Here is a 13,534-nt window from a genome sequence, read left to right as displayed (position 1 = left end):
CAACATCCATGGTTAATGCTTGAACAAGGCAGGGCAAGCGAAGATCCATGAAGCAGATAAGCATTGCTTCTAGCGTGCCAAGCAGCGTGGAGTATGACTCTTAAGACCAACAGTTGTTCATCTGCATGTCACACATTCCCAATCACGGATATCTGAGACAAGCAAGACCTTATTTTCAAACTAATATGATGCCAAGGCAGCAGAGATGTCCGATCCGAATACAACATTAGCAGTCTCCCTTTGAAGATCTCCCTGCTATTGAAGCTGATGAATTCTCGTGACATCACGACATGGGTGGGATGCCAGAGAATCGCAGCTCAGCCTGTTCACGTGGAAGAATATATCACTTATGATAGGGCTGTCATAAATCGCAAGCAAGCCTCGTTATCTCAATGGAATCTTGCTAGAAGCTCAATGGCAGGTCGTTAAGCTCATGAATACAAAATGACAAACAGAGTTTCTAGGACTTTGATAGTGAGGCTTGAAGCAAAAAAAGGCGTTTGGTCGATCATCAACGCTTATGAGCGCCTTTAAACGGTTGTAAACGGATATCATGATGGCGGCAGTGCGGAATGGACTCTGATGCATCAACTTCGCTACTCTTCAGCCGTCTGTATTTCTAATATCGTACGTCATGCAACCTTTTTCTTCTCACAGCCCGGGCGACCCTGAACATGGATGGTCATGGCCCTGGCCCTGGAAAGGATGCGCCATGTCGCGGGGGGTAAAGCTTCATTACATCCCACGTGCTGAAAGCCATCATGAGCAAACCTTAGATTATCGCCGACGAATCCTGTCATGATTGAGTAAATTCAATTACGTTTGGTATGTGTCGAACGTTTACTCCGACAAAGACAAGTCCAATTCTCACAAGGATAACGATATATGTTCTGGTATAATCGATAACTGCGCATCTTACAGTAACAAGGTACATTTTACACACGTCCGCGTAGTACGGTACATGCCCATTCCTGTCAACCACCGACCGTAGCTCCATACCCAAGCCGCCCGCCTGATATCATTCCCTTTCGTGTCCTCATAACTTTCTAAAACAAATGAATCCCTGCTCGAATATTAAAAGCCTTTAATAGCAATGTCCAACACCTAGTTAGTATGAATGCAACGTGATTCCCTGCGCCATAGACGTGTTTAGGACGCAACGCTGACGGGCTTGGCTGTTGATGCGGCAGGCTTCTCAGCGCCGTCCACCTCCATAGCATCACCATCGGCCTCAGCCTCGCCTTCACCCTCTTCCTCTTCCTCGAGCTCATCCTCACTTTCGCCTTCGATGTCGACGCTGCCATCCTCTGACAGCTCGTCTTCATCAGCAGCGTTCTCTCCTTCACCCTCGACGCCGGCCATTTCTAAGTCTTCTCCGTTGGCGGCCTTGGCCGTAGCCTTAGCATCCTCTTCGGCATCCTCTTCGGCCTCTTCGTCAGCCTCCTCAGCACCGTATTGGTCGCCGTCGGCAACAAGGTCAGCCTCGGGTTGCTCAGGAGGGTACTCGGCGGGAGCAGAAGCCTCGGAATCCCTGAAGACAAGTTAGTTTGGAGCGTCTCTACAAGTCGTTGCTGTTCACTTACCACTTAATGGCGAATCGAGTCACACGGGGCTTCTCAGCCAGTACATTACGCTTCACGCGCTCGATGATAGGCTTGGCAGGGGGCTCGGCGTTGAGCTCTTCGGTGTCATACTCGTTGTTGACGTAGTAACCAACGCGGATAAATTCTCGTCCGTCGTAGGCACAAGTCAGGAGAATGACAGTGACACCAAGGATTTCGGCATCGGGGATGCGGGAGGTGTTGGGAGCATCGGCCTCGAAAATGAATTTGTTTACTCCGACGGGAATAGGACCGACGAGGAGGGAGTCGAGTTCTTGGTCATACTGATCGCTGAAAGGTGTTAGAAGAAGAAGAAGCGGTGTGAGGAATCGCGGTCAAGCTCATGCGTACCTGGTGGCGGATCCAACGTAGGTGAGCTTCCACTCGAGATCTGATCCACGTTAGCGCTATGATTTTTGCAGTACTGGTGAAAAACACGAACCCTTCTCAAGCTGCTCGAGGCATTCGAATGTGATCTCAAACTCGTACTTGTCGGTGAACTTGGCAGGGTTGTTCAGGACGTTGACACCCAAGAGTGAGACGACAGACATTTTGATAGAAGGTGGTGGGTATAATGGGAGAAAAGTCGTAATCAAGAGCACGCAGTGCAAAAATTGATTGTAGTAAAAGACCGAATAGAACGGGAAAGGATACGTAGAATAGTATCTGACTCTTGTGACGAGAGAGAGTTGATGTGGAAAAGAAGTGCGATGTGAGATGCAGGAGGAGGGAGAAGAGTGGATGGATGGAGTATTTGATGGAAAAGCGGCCAACTAGTCTTAATACCTTAGCCTTAGCACCTGAACTTGGAGGGGGACCAGGAGTAGGAATAAGAGCATGGGTGAAAGAAAACAAGAGCGGATCGATTCTTGGTTGCGATGGGCGATGACTTGCCCTGAGCGTTCCAAAATGTGAGGAGCGATAGTGGAACGCGTTAGGCGGTCACACCCCGCGTAGAGAGGTTGCGTTGAATTGGACGCGACCCTTGTGATTCTTTAACTTGATTGGTTCTTTACAGGGGATCAAATGGATATGTACAGCTATCAGGTAGGTAGCATCGAGAAACAAATCATCAATAGATTTACATGACGAGAGCATCAGAAACAAAATGATTGAGACAATTTGTGGTATGTCATAGTCCGTAAGCATATGTCTCTTTACGATCCCAAATCGAGAGATCAAGCTTTTGTTTTTTGACGCAGAATCTGACCTATTTAATATCTTCATCAACCATTAAATCAGTACCTTTTTATGCGACGCACTTGCTGGACTTCCACCCAGATAAACATACGGCAACAACTGAGGTTATCCAGATAAACACATAAATATTCGTAGTGATTTTTATCTTGGCATCGCTTTGTAGTTTAAGTTTTGTTACCGAAACCCACACAATAACATTACAAGAATCCTAAAATTCTTGTCCCGTGATGGTAAAATCCAGCTTCCAAGACGGAAACGTAGACATGTAAGTGGTTATCGTACCGACGCATCCCAGTTTGTATCCTACTGCCACGAAAAGTCCCATATGACACCGGCAGTCCATCCATCCGTCCAGGGACTTATCCAGAAGTACTCAAAAATTCTCTGGTATGCGCTCGTTGACGACGAAAAGGTCATGCTGCTGAATAGTTAGTCCAACTGTCCTCCGTTGACCAGGGTGTTATATACTGACTACCCTCCTAGTAGAAATAGTAGGCCCGGTTGGGACCAGGCCTCGGCTTTGGCTCCTCCTCCTCCTCCTCCTTCTCCTCTGAAGCTTCTTCCGGTTTCGCTTCCTCCTTGCCTTCATCTCCTCCTCCGCCACCCGATTCCTCTGAGCTTGCACAACATAGATAAGCGATGACCACCAATAGCACAACGATGATGAAGAAACCTATGACCTGGAGAGGTGTGAAGCCTGAAGGGTGATTGATATTGACGGTGTTTGTTATATCGCCCACGGTTGATTCCCTACCGCCGTCTCTCACGGGTGATTGCCAACCGCCATTTCTTACGGCTGATTGCCAACCGCCATCTCTTATGGCTGAACGGGGGAAATTCGTTACCAGCCTTGGAAGATTCGTGCTTAATCGAGTGGGTCGTATGAACATTTTGAAGATTAAGAAATGGAAATCATGTAGACTGGCACGAAGGTACTGCTATGAAAGTAGGGGTTGCGTAAATTCGACGTTTTCCTGACATGTAAGAAGCTGTGAAAGTTTGAATGATTACCAAGTAGCTTCCTGGTTGTATGTATAGCAATGATAACTCTAATATGAGCCCTAAAATCCGTGACGAAGCTGCACGCTTTTCGAGGTCATACTTTGAGGTCAACCTATCAAATAACTCTAATATGAACACGCAAGTAGGTTAACTACTTCGCCATTTGCATTGCAGTGTTCTCTCTTCCTTCAACCTCAGTTCATCCAACTTACAGTACATGCGTTAGTCCTCAGGTAATTTGGTAGATTGACAAGGTCAAAATAACTTCTCGTAGACATTCTTACACTCATTATCGTGTAGGTAGTAGAAATTCCAACCTCTTATTCGTTCCCCCATTGTCCCATCACGCGACCCACTAAAAGTGCGGCTCTTGAACTAAACTGCCCATTACTGCGACTTCACCGCCTTGGAACCACTAAACCTGTCTAGGAGTTCTGCCGCAGCTGCTTTGCCCAAATCACATTCTTTGTTGGAGCTATCAGACTTTGAGGCGCTGCTACCAGAAAAACACCGTACGCAGCTCAACAAAGACGCTTCGATCTCCCTCGACACGACATATCTTTCATTCCTACCTGTTTCGCCGTTTCCGACTTCGAGTTGCGACCGCTGCAATTGTTCAGCGCCAATCTTTCCGGAGCAAGCTGGCGCAGCTCCTTCGAGCTTGCCGTGTTCGCGACAGATCTCACCAGATCGTCACTCGTATCATCAAGGATCGCACTTTCTTGATCGAGCACATCGCGCATTTTCGACCGAGACATCTGTGATCTTCCCGAGTAGCCACCGCTGATCTGTCATTGACTCAGGCTTGATCATTCTTAGTCCTGCGGTCTTCGGCGACGCGCCCATTGAAGTCGCCTACAAATCGCGACCGAGTAAATCGCAACACAATCCGAGTCTGAACATTTGCAGGATGGCTTCCGAAGGTACTTCATGGGGTGCGGAGGATATTGGTGCACAGGGCGATCAAGTTCAGCATAGCGAGGAACAAGTTGATAACTATGCTCAAGACTCTCTTGCCTCTGGTGATGCTGATGCAGCGGATAATGGTACAGAAGATGAAGGCGGAGAATATGACCCAGAGTCGGTCACTATTGGTACACCCGCCATGGTTCCCGAGCCAGCTTCTTCTGGTACTCCTCAACGTCAGACATCAAAGCCTAAGATGTCAGGTGGCTTCATAGTTGAGGCTTCTGATGATGAGGATGAGGATGATGAGGGCGAAGATGAAGAAGAGCAGCCTGCCAATGCCGCTCCCCAGACCGATGCAGTCTCTACCCAAAATCAGCCTGGCCTTTCCACTACGTCTGATGAACACGTTCCTACAGCTCCAACTCATGCTCCTGTCCCTCCTGTTGTCCCTTCCAATGTGACGCCGGTTCTTGCTGGTCTCGATCCCGTTGCTCTCCTCGAATTTCGTGTCAAAGAGGACCCTCGTGGCGATATGGATGCTTGGCAAGAGTTGATTGCCGCTCACAGAGACTCTGGCACACTCGACCAGGCCCGAAGTACTTATAACCGCTTCGTAGAGATTTTCCCACAAGCTGTAAGTTAACCTGTCCCTAACCTGTAGTCTATGCTAACGACCTCAACAGGCTGATAAATGGGTTGAATGGATTGAACTGGAGTTGAAATATAATAACTTTGTCGATGTTGAGCAACTATTTGGCAGATGTTTGATGACGGTTCCCAACGTGAAGCTGTGGACAGTCTATTTAGACTATATTCGCCGTCGCAACGACCTGAACAATGACCCAAATAGCCAGGCTCGTCGCACCGTTACCCAGTCTTACGAATTTGTGATTGACAACATCGGAGTGGACCGAGATTCTGGCAACATCTGGCAGCAGTATGTCCACTTCGTCAAGAATGGGCCAGGCCAAGTCGGCGGGGAAGACTGGCAAGATCGACAGAAAATGGACCAGTTGCGCGCGATATACAAACGCGCTGTCGCTGTTCCCATGTCGACCGTCAACAATCTCTGGAAGGAGTATGATCAATTCGAAATGGGATTGAACAAGATGGCCGTAAGTTTCACCGTCCCGCTACCTGTAGCATGGGCTAACTAACAAAAAAGGGTCGCAAATTCATCCAGGACCGTTCTCCAGCTTACATGTCAGCCAAGAGTGCGAACATTGCTTTGGATAACATCACTCGGTACCTTGACCGCACAAACCTTCCAAGGCTCCCACCTGCTCCAGGTTTCAGTGGCGACCAGGAGTACAGAGATCAAGTTGAAATGTGGAAGAAGTGGATTGCCTGGGAAAAGGAAGATCCGCTTGTCCTGAAGCCTGACGAGCCCAAGGCATACAACCAGCGAGTTCTCTATGTCTACAAGCAAGCATTGATGGCACTGCGATTTTGGCCTGAAATCTGGGTCGATGCAGCAGAATGGTGTTTCCAAAATGATATCCGCGACAACGACAAAGAGGTGGGCACGGAATTACTAGTGGAGGGTATCAAGGCAAACCGCGAGAGTGTGTTGCTTGCATTGAAGCACGCAGACCATATCGAGGTTAACCATCCAGGCAAGGAGGCTGACAAAGCGGCGTTTGCGCAAGCTGTTCGCAAACCGTACGATGATGTTTTGGAAACGTTGTACGAGATGGGCGACAAAGTCAAGGAGCGGGAAAAGTTGGAAGTCTCAACACTGAAGCAGGCGGCGGCACTAGACCCGGTCCAAGCATCTATCGAAGAAAACGATGATGACGACGACGAAGATAACAAACCCAAACGTTCGCCTATGGAGGAGCGCATCCTTGCCATTCAGAAGGGATATGCTACCGAAACACAACTTCTGTCAAGGACAATCTCATATGTATGGATTGCTATGGCGAGGGCCATGCGCCGTATTCAAGGCAAAGGTTCTCAAACAGAAGGTGGCTTGCGCAAAGTCTTCACCGATGCCCGTCAAAAAGGACGACTTACAAGTGATGTTTACGTCGCCGTGGCGTTGCTCGAGGCTGTTGTCTACAAGGACAATGTAGGCGCCAAAATCTTTGAAAGGGGTGCGCGCCTATTCCCCAATGATGAGATGTTCATGATAGAATACTTGAAGTATCTCCATTCGAAGGATGACACGACCAGTAAGTCAAACCCATCCTATAGCGAAAATAATGAAACTAATTTTTTATAGATGCTCGCGTCGTTTTCGAGACCTGCATCAACCGCCTGGTTTCTAAACCAGACACCCTAGCAAAAGCCAAGCCGCTTTATGCTTATTTCCACAAGTACGAATCGCAGTATGGCGAGTTGTCACAGATTTCCAAGTTGGAAGACCGAATGGCAGAACTTTTCCCAGAGGACCCCAGGCTCAAGTCCTTTGTAGCCCGATTCTCGAACGAGACATTTGATCCCATTTCTGCTCCCATCATCATCTCCAAGACAGCTCAGATGCGACCAAGGCAGATTGTCCCTGTAGTCGAGCAGCCCGTACAGCCCATCTCACTACGCAACAGTCCCATGCCACTCCGACAGGAACAAAATTCCCGACCTCAGTATGTTCGGGCAACTGCTTCACCGAAACGGCCTCTTGCTGTCGATGATGAAGAGCTCAACCCACCCAAGCGACTTGCCAGAGGCGTCTCACCGCTCAAGGGTGCGGCTGGCCGACGCCTTGACCAGCAACGACGGAACCAGACATCAGCGTTGCACAGAGACATTACTTTCTTGCTCAACATTCTGCCACCTGCTTCAAGCTATGATGGCCTACGTTTGAACTCTGCAGCTTTGGTATCCCTTCTCCAAAATACCGAGGTTCCCGACTATTCTACATGGAAAGCCGCCGGTGGAAATCAACAACGCTTTGGCAACCCCACTCACACACGACAAGCATCGGGAGAGTTTGTCAACCGACCATTGAGCCCATACGGAAGATCATCCGCTGCAGCTGGTGGGTATAGGAATTCGCCATTGCGACCGGAGACGGGAAATGCGTATCAATCAAACCCGTACCCTCCGCCTGAAGCAAGTGGCCAGCAATCCACATGGCCGCAGGTACCTGGCGGATACGGTGCGCCAGCGCCTGGACAATTCGGAGGATATCGATACTGAGGCCGAGTTTTTGAGATGGGTTCTTGATAGAACAGCCAGTGGTGAAAGACTCGGGCCCGGAAATGGCGCCAGTTGGTAACACTGCCGAAAAGGGAAATTCTTTGGATGATGCTAATGGTTGGGCTGGGATTGTCTTTGCCTTGCATTCTATACATGGTATGGCGTTTATGGGAATTGATGGCAGAAGTCAGTGGTGATTGCCATGGATATGTTATGCTGGGATGATGGACAAGGCAGAGAGAGATTCCTCGCCTACTCATTTCTAAACTTTGTAGCTTTAGCAAGCTAGTATAATAAACAGACTCCTTTATTAAAAAATGTGTGCCTTTTCTTTTGTCTTTGATTGTAATGCTGTTTGAAAGGTCGTTGTCCTGCAGAAGCCGAGAAACATTGCCATTCTTGACCGCAATGCATTTATTTGTTATTATCCGGGAATGCGATGTGAACATCCGATAAGCTAATTCTTTTTGTATGATAGGTGCCTAGATAGTAGGTACCTACCTATGTTTGTCAGTTATGTCACAGTGCTTTGATATCAAACAGTGCCTCTGCCTCAGTGGTGGCCCCTGCGGGCAAGGTGAAATACAATGCCGTAACTCGGCATTCTTTACAACCTCGACATTATTACAATTCTAAATTATATCTCAATACATTATAAAATAGCTAAATATCACTCGTAAACATTGAAATAAGAGATTAGATACCTGATTGTGGCATATTTGCATGTTGGTAGCCGCCTTGGTCTCGTGATTTAGCCTGCCAGTGCCCGTCTCCTTCCTCAAATCTCAAAACAAATCTCCCACTTGGTTGCCACTATCCGACATCGGTTATGCAGGAGAATTAGCGCGTTGTGGTTGCTCCTCTGATTTGTTTTTATTTTCTGCTTTGCTCATCCAAACCTCCCCCTTCTCTCCTTGTGCACCTCACTCCCTCACAACAACCACCAAACGAGGAGCAGCACATCTCCTCCTCATCTTCTCTCTGCCTTGGAGGCATCCCTAAGTTTAGGCTTCCACGCAATCCTCTTGAAATTCTTACAGTGAGTCACTAACCCTTCTTCTCCTCTGATCTCTCGATATTCTGCCTATAAAATCCTCCTCTTCTTCCCTCTCCATCTCCTCTTCCTTCTTCCCTCAACATCATCCACCACATCTCTTCCTCCTTGAGCAAGCACAACAACTACCTTCAAGCTTGATCAAATACATCACACACATCAGCTCTTATCATTCTCTTCAAACCAAGCCTATTGCTCTAAAGCACATTCTCACATTCGCCAGATTTCAGCATCTGTATTCTCACTCAAGTGTGAACGCAAACACTACCTCTGCGACCGGTAAGTCATCCCTCTTTCATCTCTCCAAAGCTCAGACATCTCGTCTCCTTTGGCTACAAATACCCTCCTCCCCCTCAGAAGCCTTTCTTCATCCACTCTTCTTTCACATCTCTACCACACACCTTCATCACTCACTTCTTCATATCTCAAATTCACTTGAAACACACGCGCACACATCAACTAACTTCTTCAGATTCATCTGTCACCATGTCGGACAGAGGTCGCTCACCCGCTCCGGGGGGCCCTTCAGGCTCGGGAAGACGACCTTCCCAGTCACCAGCGCGATCCGCAACTGGCTCTGCTGGCGGACCTGCTGGCGGCTATGCCAAACCACTTGGTTACGATCCTGCCAGACTCGTTGTAAAGCAGGAGGACCAAGGCAACACCCGCATGGAGTTGCCTCCCGATGCCTACATCTCTGAGACCAAGAAGGACATGTTCACTCTTCGAGAAGGTCGCTTCAACACTGAGGGCAAGCCGGAAATGATCGAGGTCAATCAGTACCGAATGACCAAGTTTGACTTCAACAAGAAGATCTACCAGTACGATGTAAGTATCTATGAATCCACATTGTGACTGCCTATGCTAATGACAAATTCAGGTCGTTCTGTCGCCTAGCCCTGACAAGATTGGCCCGGTCATGAAGAAGATTTGGGCTCATCCCGTCACTGTCAAGACCATGAAGCCCTACAAACTCGAAATGTGGCTCTTCGACGGCAAGAAGCTGGCCTGGAGCCCTGCACTCGTTGATCGTGGTGAGCTTCGTTTCTCAGTCGACTTGGACGAAGGTCAACGCCCTCCTGGTGCCAAGCCTCGAGAAGGTGGCAAGTTCTTGGTCACTATCCGAAAGACCACCGAGATTCAAGTCGCTGCCCTCCAGGGATACTTGTCTCACAAGATGTCGTTCAACAACAGTGTTCAAGAGGCACTGAACTTCATTGACCATCTTGTTCGACAGTTCCCATCAAAGAACCTACTCGCCATCAAGCGAAACTTCTACCAGACTGGTCGGCCTGGAGCTCCTCTTCAAGATGGAGCCATCGTTGAGGTTCACAAGGGAACTTATGCTTCGGTTCGAATGAGTGACAACTTGAAGCAAGGTGGTGTCGGACTTGGCTACAACATTGATGTGGCCAACACCTGTTTCTGGATCGGCAACCAGCCATTGGACAAGATGGCTTGCAATTTCCTTGCTACCAGCGACCCCAGCAAGTTCCGGGGACACACTCCGGCTACCCTGAATGAGATTCTCAAGCCTGTCCGGGGCAAGAAAGGATGGGAGTCATCGGACGCCTTCAAGCAGCTCCGCAAGTTGCGACGTCTCAAGTTCAAGGTCAAGCACAAGGGCCGAAAGAACGAGGACAAGCTCTACACCATCCAGGACTTCGCCTTCGACGCCAAGTATGGTGAGGCCGGTCACACTGCCCGCACCGAAACCTTTGAGAAGGATGGACAGCAGGTCTCAGTCTATGACTACTACAAGAAGATGTACAATGTCACTCTACGACTTTCCCATCTCCCTCTCATCAATGCTGGTAAGGGTGGCTACATTCCTATGGAGCTTGCTTTCGTCGAGAGCATGCAGCGCTACCCTTTCAAGCTCAACCCGGACCAGACAGCTGCGATGATCAAGATCGCAGTCACCCGCCCTGCCGTTCGCAAAGCCGACATCCAAAAGGGAGCTGCCGCTCTTCAGATCGGCCAAGATCCTTATCTGAAGGAGTATGGTGTCAATTTCGAAGCCCAATTTGCGAAGACCGAGGCTCGTATTTTGCCTCCCCCCACTGTCAGGTTTGGCCAGGGCACAGCGGAACCCAAGTTTGCTGGTCGCTGGGACTTGCGAGGCAAGAAGTTCTTCAAGCAGAACACCGCCCCCCTCATGAACTGGGGCTTCGTTGCTTGTGAAGCACCCGTCCCCCAGGCTGTTCTTCAGGCATTTGCCACGTCTTTCAAGACCACCTTCCTCGGCCATGGTGGCAAGGTGACTGGAGAGCCACAGCTCTTGAACGCACCTAGCAACCTGCGTTTCGAACCCGGAAAGCTTGTCGAATGGGCTCACGAGGAGATCACCCGCCGAAAGGGCTACACTCAACTTCTGTTCATCGTTGTGTCCAAGAAGAACAGTGGTACCTACGAGCGCCTCAAGAAATCTGCTGATTGCAGATACGGCATCCTCAGCCAAGTTGTCCTTGGTAGCCATGTGCAAAAGAACAATGGTCAATACCACTCCAACGTTTGCATGAAGGTGAACGCTAAGCTTGGTGGTGCCACTGCCTGCACGCCTCCTCTGTGGAAGACTCCTACATTCTTCCCCCCCAGCCGCCCAACTATGATTGTAGGATGCGATGTCTCCCATGCCGCTCCCGGTGGTGCGACTGCCTCAGTCGCTTCCATGACAATGTCTGTGGACCCCAACGCCACTCGATACGCTGCAGTTGCCGAGACGAACGGCTATCGCGTCGAGATGCTCACTCCCTCTAACATCCGCTTCATGTTTGGAGAACTCATTACTCAGTGGCGACACAACCACCCAGGACAGCTACCTGCGCATCTGATCTATTTCCGCGATGGCGTTAGTGAAGGCCAGTTCGCTCATGTATTGGAGCAGGAGGTATCTGAGATCAAGAAGCACCTCGGAAGCATCCTTCCCGCCGGCAAGATGCCCAAGTTCACTGTCATCATTGCCACGAAGCGTCACCACGTCCGCTTCTTCCCTCAGAAGGGTGACAAGAATGGAAACCCTCTACCTGGCACTCTTGTTGAGAAGGAAGTCACTCACCCATTCATGCTTGACTTCTACCTTAACTCTCATGTTGCTATTCAGGGAACCGCCCGACCAGTCCACTACTCGGTGATTCTGGACGAGATGAAAATGCCTGTCAATGATCTTCAAAAGATGATCTACCAGCAGTGCTACTCCTATGCCCGATCCACAACCCCTGTCTCTCTCCACCCGGCTGTTTACTACGCGCATCTCGCTAGCAACCGAGCTCGCGCCCACGAAAACATTGCCACCAGTGATGGATTCAGAACTGGTGCCAAGGGACACGAGATTGCTCGAGAGAAGCAAGCTCACGGAGTCACTTCATCGGCTCCTAACAGGACCGCTGACGCGCCCCCTCTGATCCGTCTGGGAGGCCCTTGCCATCAGACTCCTGCTGATGGCGAGCAGCGACAACGCGACTTCTTCCGCAGTACCATGTGGTACATCTAATTTTCATGATGATGTTGATGCAAGCTATGGATAATAATCATGGACTTGTAACGGGGATGGACAACGATGAACGATGAAAGATGAACGGCGAAGGATGATGATAGAGAGAGAGAGGTGATCGCTTGGGAGGAGGGACGGGCATGGATAATGCGAGCGATTACATTTCTGAACCAAAGCTAGCGCTGAAGCAGCAACAGAGTTACAGCAACACACAAACTAAAAGGGGCGACCGGTTTGGAGGGAAGTGGCGGTGGAGGTTGATTTTACTTGTTCTACATACAATAGGTCTAGATCAATTCTAACCATATGATCTGGCAAATGTCTTTTCTTGCTCTACGTGAATTACAATATCGTGTCTAAGTAGTATGAAGTGACTTCAAGAGCACTTGAAGCTGAGATATCTTGAAATGTTTTCATACGCCTTCTCAGAATCCGGACAGCTTGGGTTGGACCATGGTCTACACCACCTCACTGTGTTCGACAAGATTGAAGGCCTCAGAGGCCCACGCGCACCAACAGTTGTAATATTGATTTGAGGTCCGGAAGCAAAATACTGGATAAGGCAAGATGCTTGCGATAGTGGCAAATGTCTCAGTCAATATGAACAGGTCGTCTCAGGTACCCGCCTTCTTTGCCTCAAGCAGTCAAGTTTTTGGAGACTAACAGTTTAACGTAGGTGGGTGAGGGGAAGATGATGAGGGCCATACTGATAATGGGAAATGATAATTTTTAGTAAAAAAGGATCAGAGGGGTGATGAAGATAAACAGACAAATCTCGGCGTAGGTAGACAGGAAAGGATACACCAAATAGGCATATGCGTTAACGACAACAATGTTGCTGTATTGCACCTATCTACCGCCCGAAAAACAATGACTTAATCTCTGAACCCTTCATTGTAGGGTAAATACAGCAAGATGCTTTCTCCAAAAGTGTGGCCGATGATCGATCCATGTGAAACACGCCCATTCCTAACGTTGAAGCCACGACCCCGATGAGATCTTCGGCATGACCCGTTTACGAAAATCAGATGTCTCAGATTCTCCTACAAGCCTGAAAGCGGCTGATCGGTTCATCAAAAACCCAAAAGCAGTGCTTGGAACCAGGCTGTGCTGAGGATGGTTCCGGAGTCTGAG

General features: G+C 49.1%; 4 protein-coding genes across 4 annotated transcripts; 2 read left to right on the top strand and 2 right to left on the bottom strand.

The window, feature by feature from the left end:
- Window positions 1-1,149: 1,149 nt before the first annotated feature.
- FSST1_003159 (nucleosome assembly factor ASF1) lies at window positions 1,150-2,152 on the bottom strand (the record flags this gene model as incomplete). The annotated part of the gene is made up of 4 exons (XM_083229214.1): window positions 1,150-1,531; window positions 1,584-1,892; window positions 1,953-1,992; window positions 2,044-2,152. The coding sequence occupies 4 exons, from the start codon at window positions 2,150-2,152 to the stop codon at window positions 1,150-1,152; spliced, it is 840 nt and encodes a 279-aa protein (XP_083086589.1).
- A 1,128-nt stretch (window positions 2,153-3,280) lies between these two features.
- On the bottom strand, window positions 3,281-3,691 carry FSST1_003158 (uncharacterized protein; the record flags this gene model as incomplete). Its single annotated transcript, XM_083229212.1, has 1 exon — window positions 3,281-3,691. The coding sequence occupies one exon, from the start codon at window positions 3,689-3,691 to the stop codon at window positions 3,281-3,283; it is 411 nt and encodes a 136-aa protein (XP_083086588.1).
- Window positions 3,692-4,713: 1,022 nt separating this feature from the next.
- Window positions 4,714-7,853, top strand: FSST1_003157 (cleavage polyadenylation factor subunit RNA14; the record flags this gene model as incomplete). The annotated part of the gene is made up of 4 exons (XM_083229211.1): window positions 4,714-5,346; window positions 5,396-5,827; window positions 5,878-6,886; window positions 6,937-7,853. 4 exons carry the CDS (start codon window positions 4,714-4,716, stop codon window positions 7,851-7,853), a joined length of 2,991 nt encoding a protein of 996 aa, XP_083086587.1.
- Window positions 7,854-9,393: 1,540 nt separating this feature from the next.
- Window positions 9,394-12,400, top strand: FSST1_003156 (Piwi domain-containing protein; the record flags this gene model as incomplete). The annotated part of the gene is made up of 2 exons (XM_083229210.1): window positions 9,394-9,735; window positions 9,788-12,400. The coding sequence occupies 2 exons, from the start codon at window positions 9,394-9,396 to the stop codon at window positions 12,398-12,400; spliced, it is 2,955 nt and encodes a 984-aa protein (XP_083086586.1).
- Window positions 12,401-13,534: the final 1,134 nt, after the last annotated feature.

The sequence above is a fragment of the Fusarium sambucinum genome, chromosome I (genome assembly GCF_050947815.1).
Source record: "Fusarium sambucinum isolate potato_lamoka chromosome I, whole genome shotgun sequence".
In the NCBI taxonomy this organism is placed as follows: Eukaryota; Fungi; Ascomycota; class Sordariomycetes; order Hypocreales; family Nectriaceae; genus Fusarium; species Fusarium sambucinum.
This window is presented reverse-complemented; position numbering and strand designations above follow the sequence as displayed.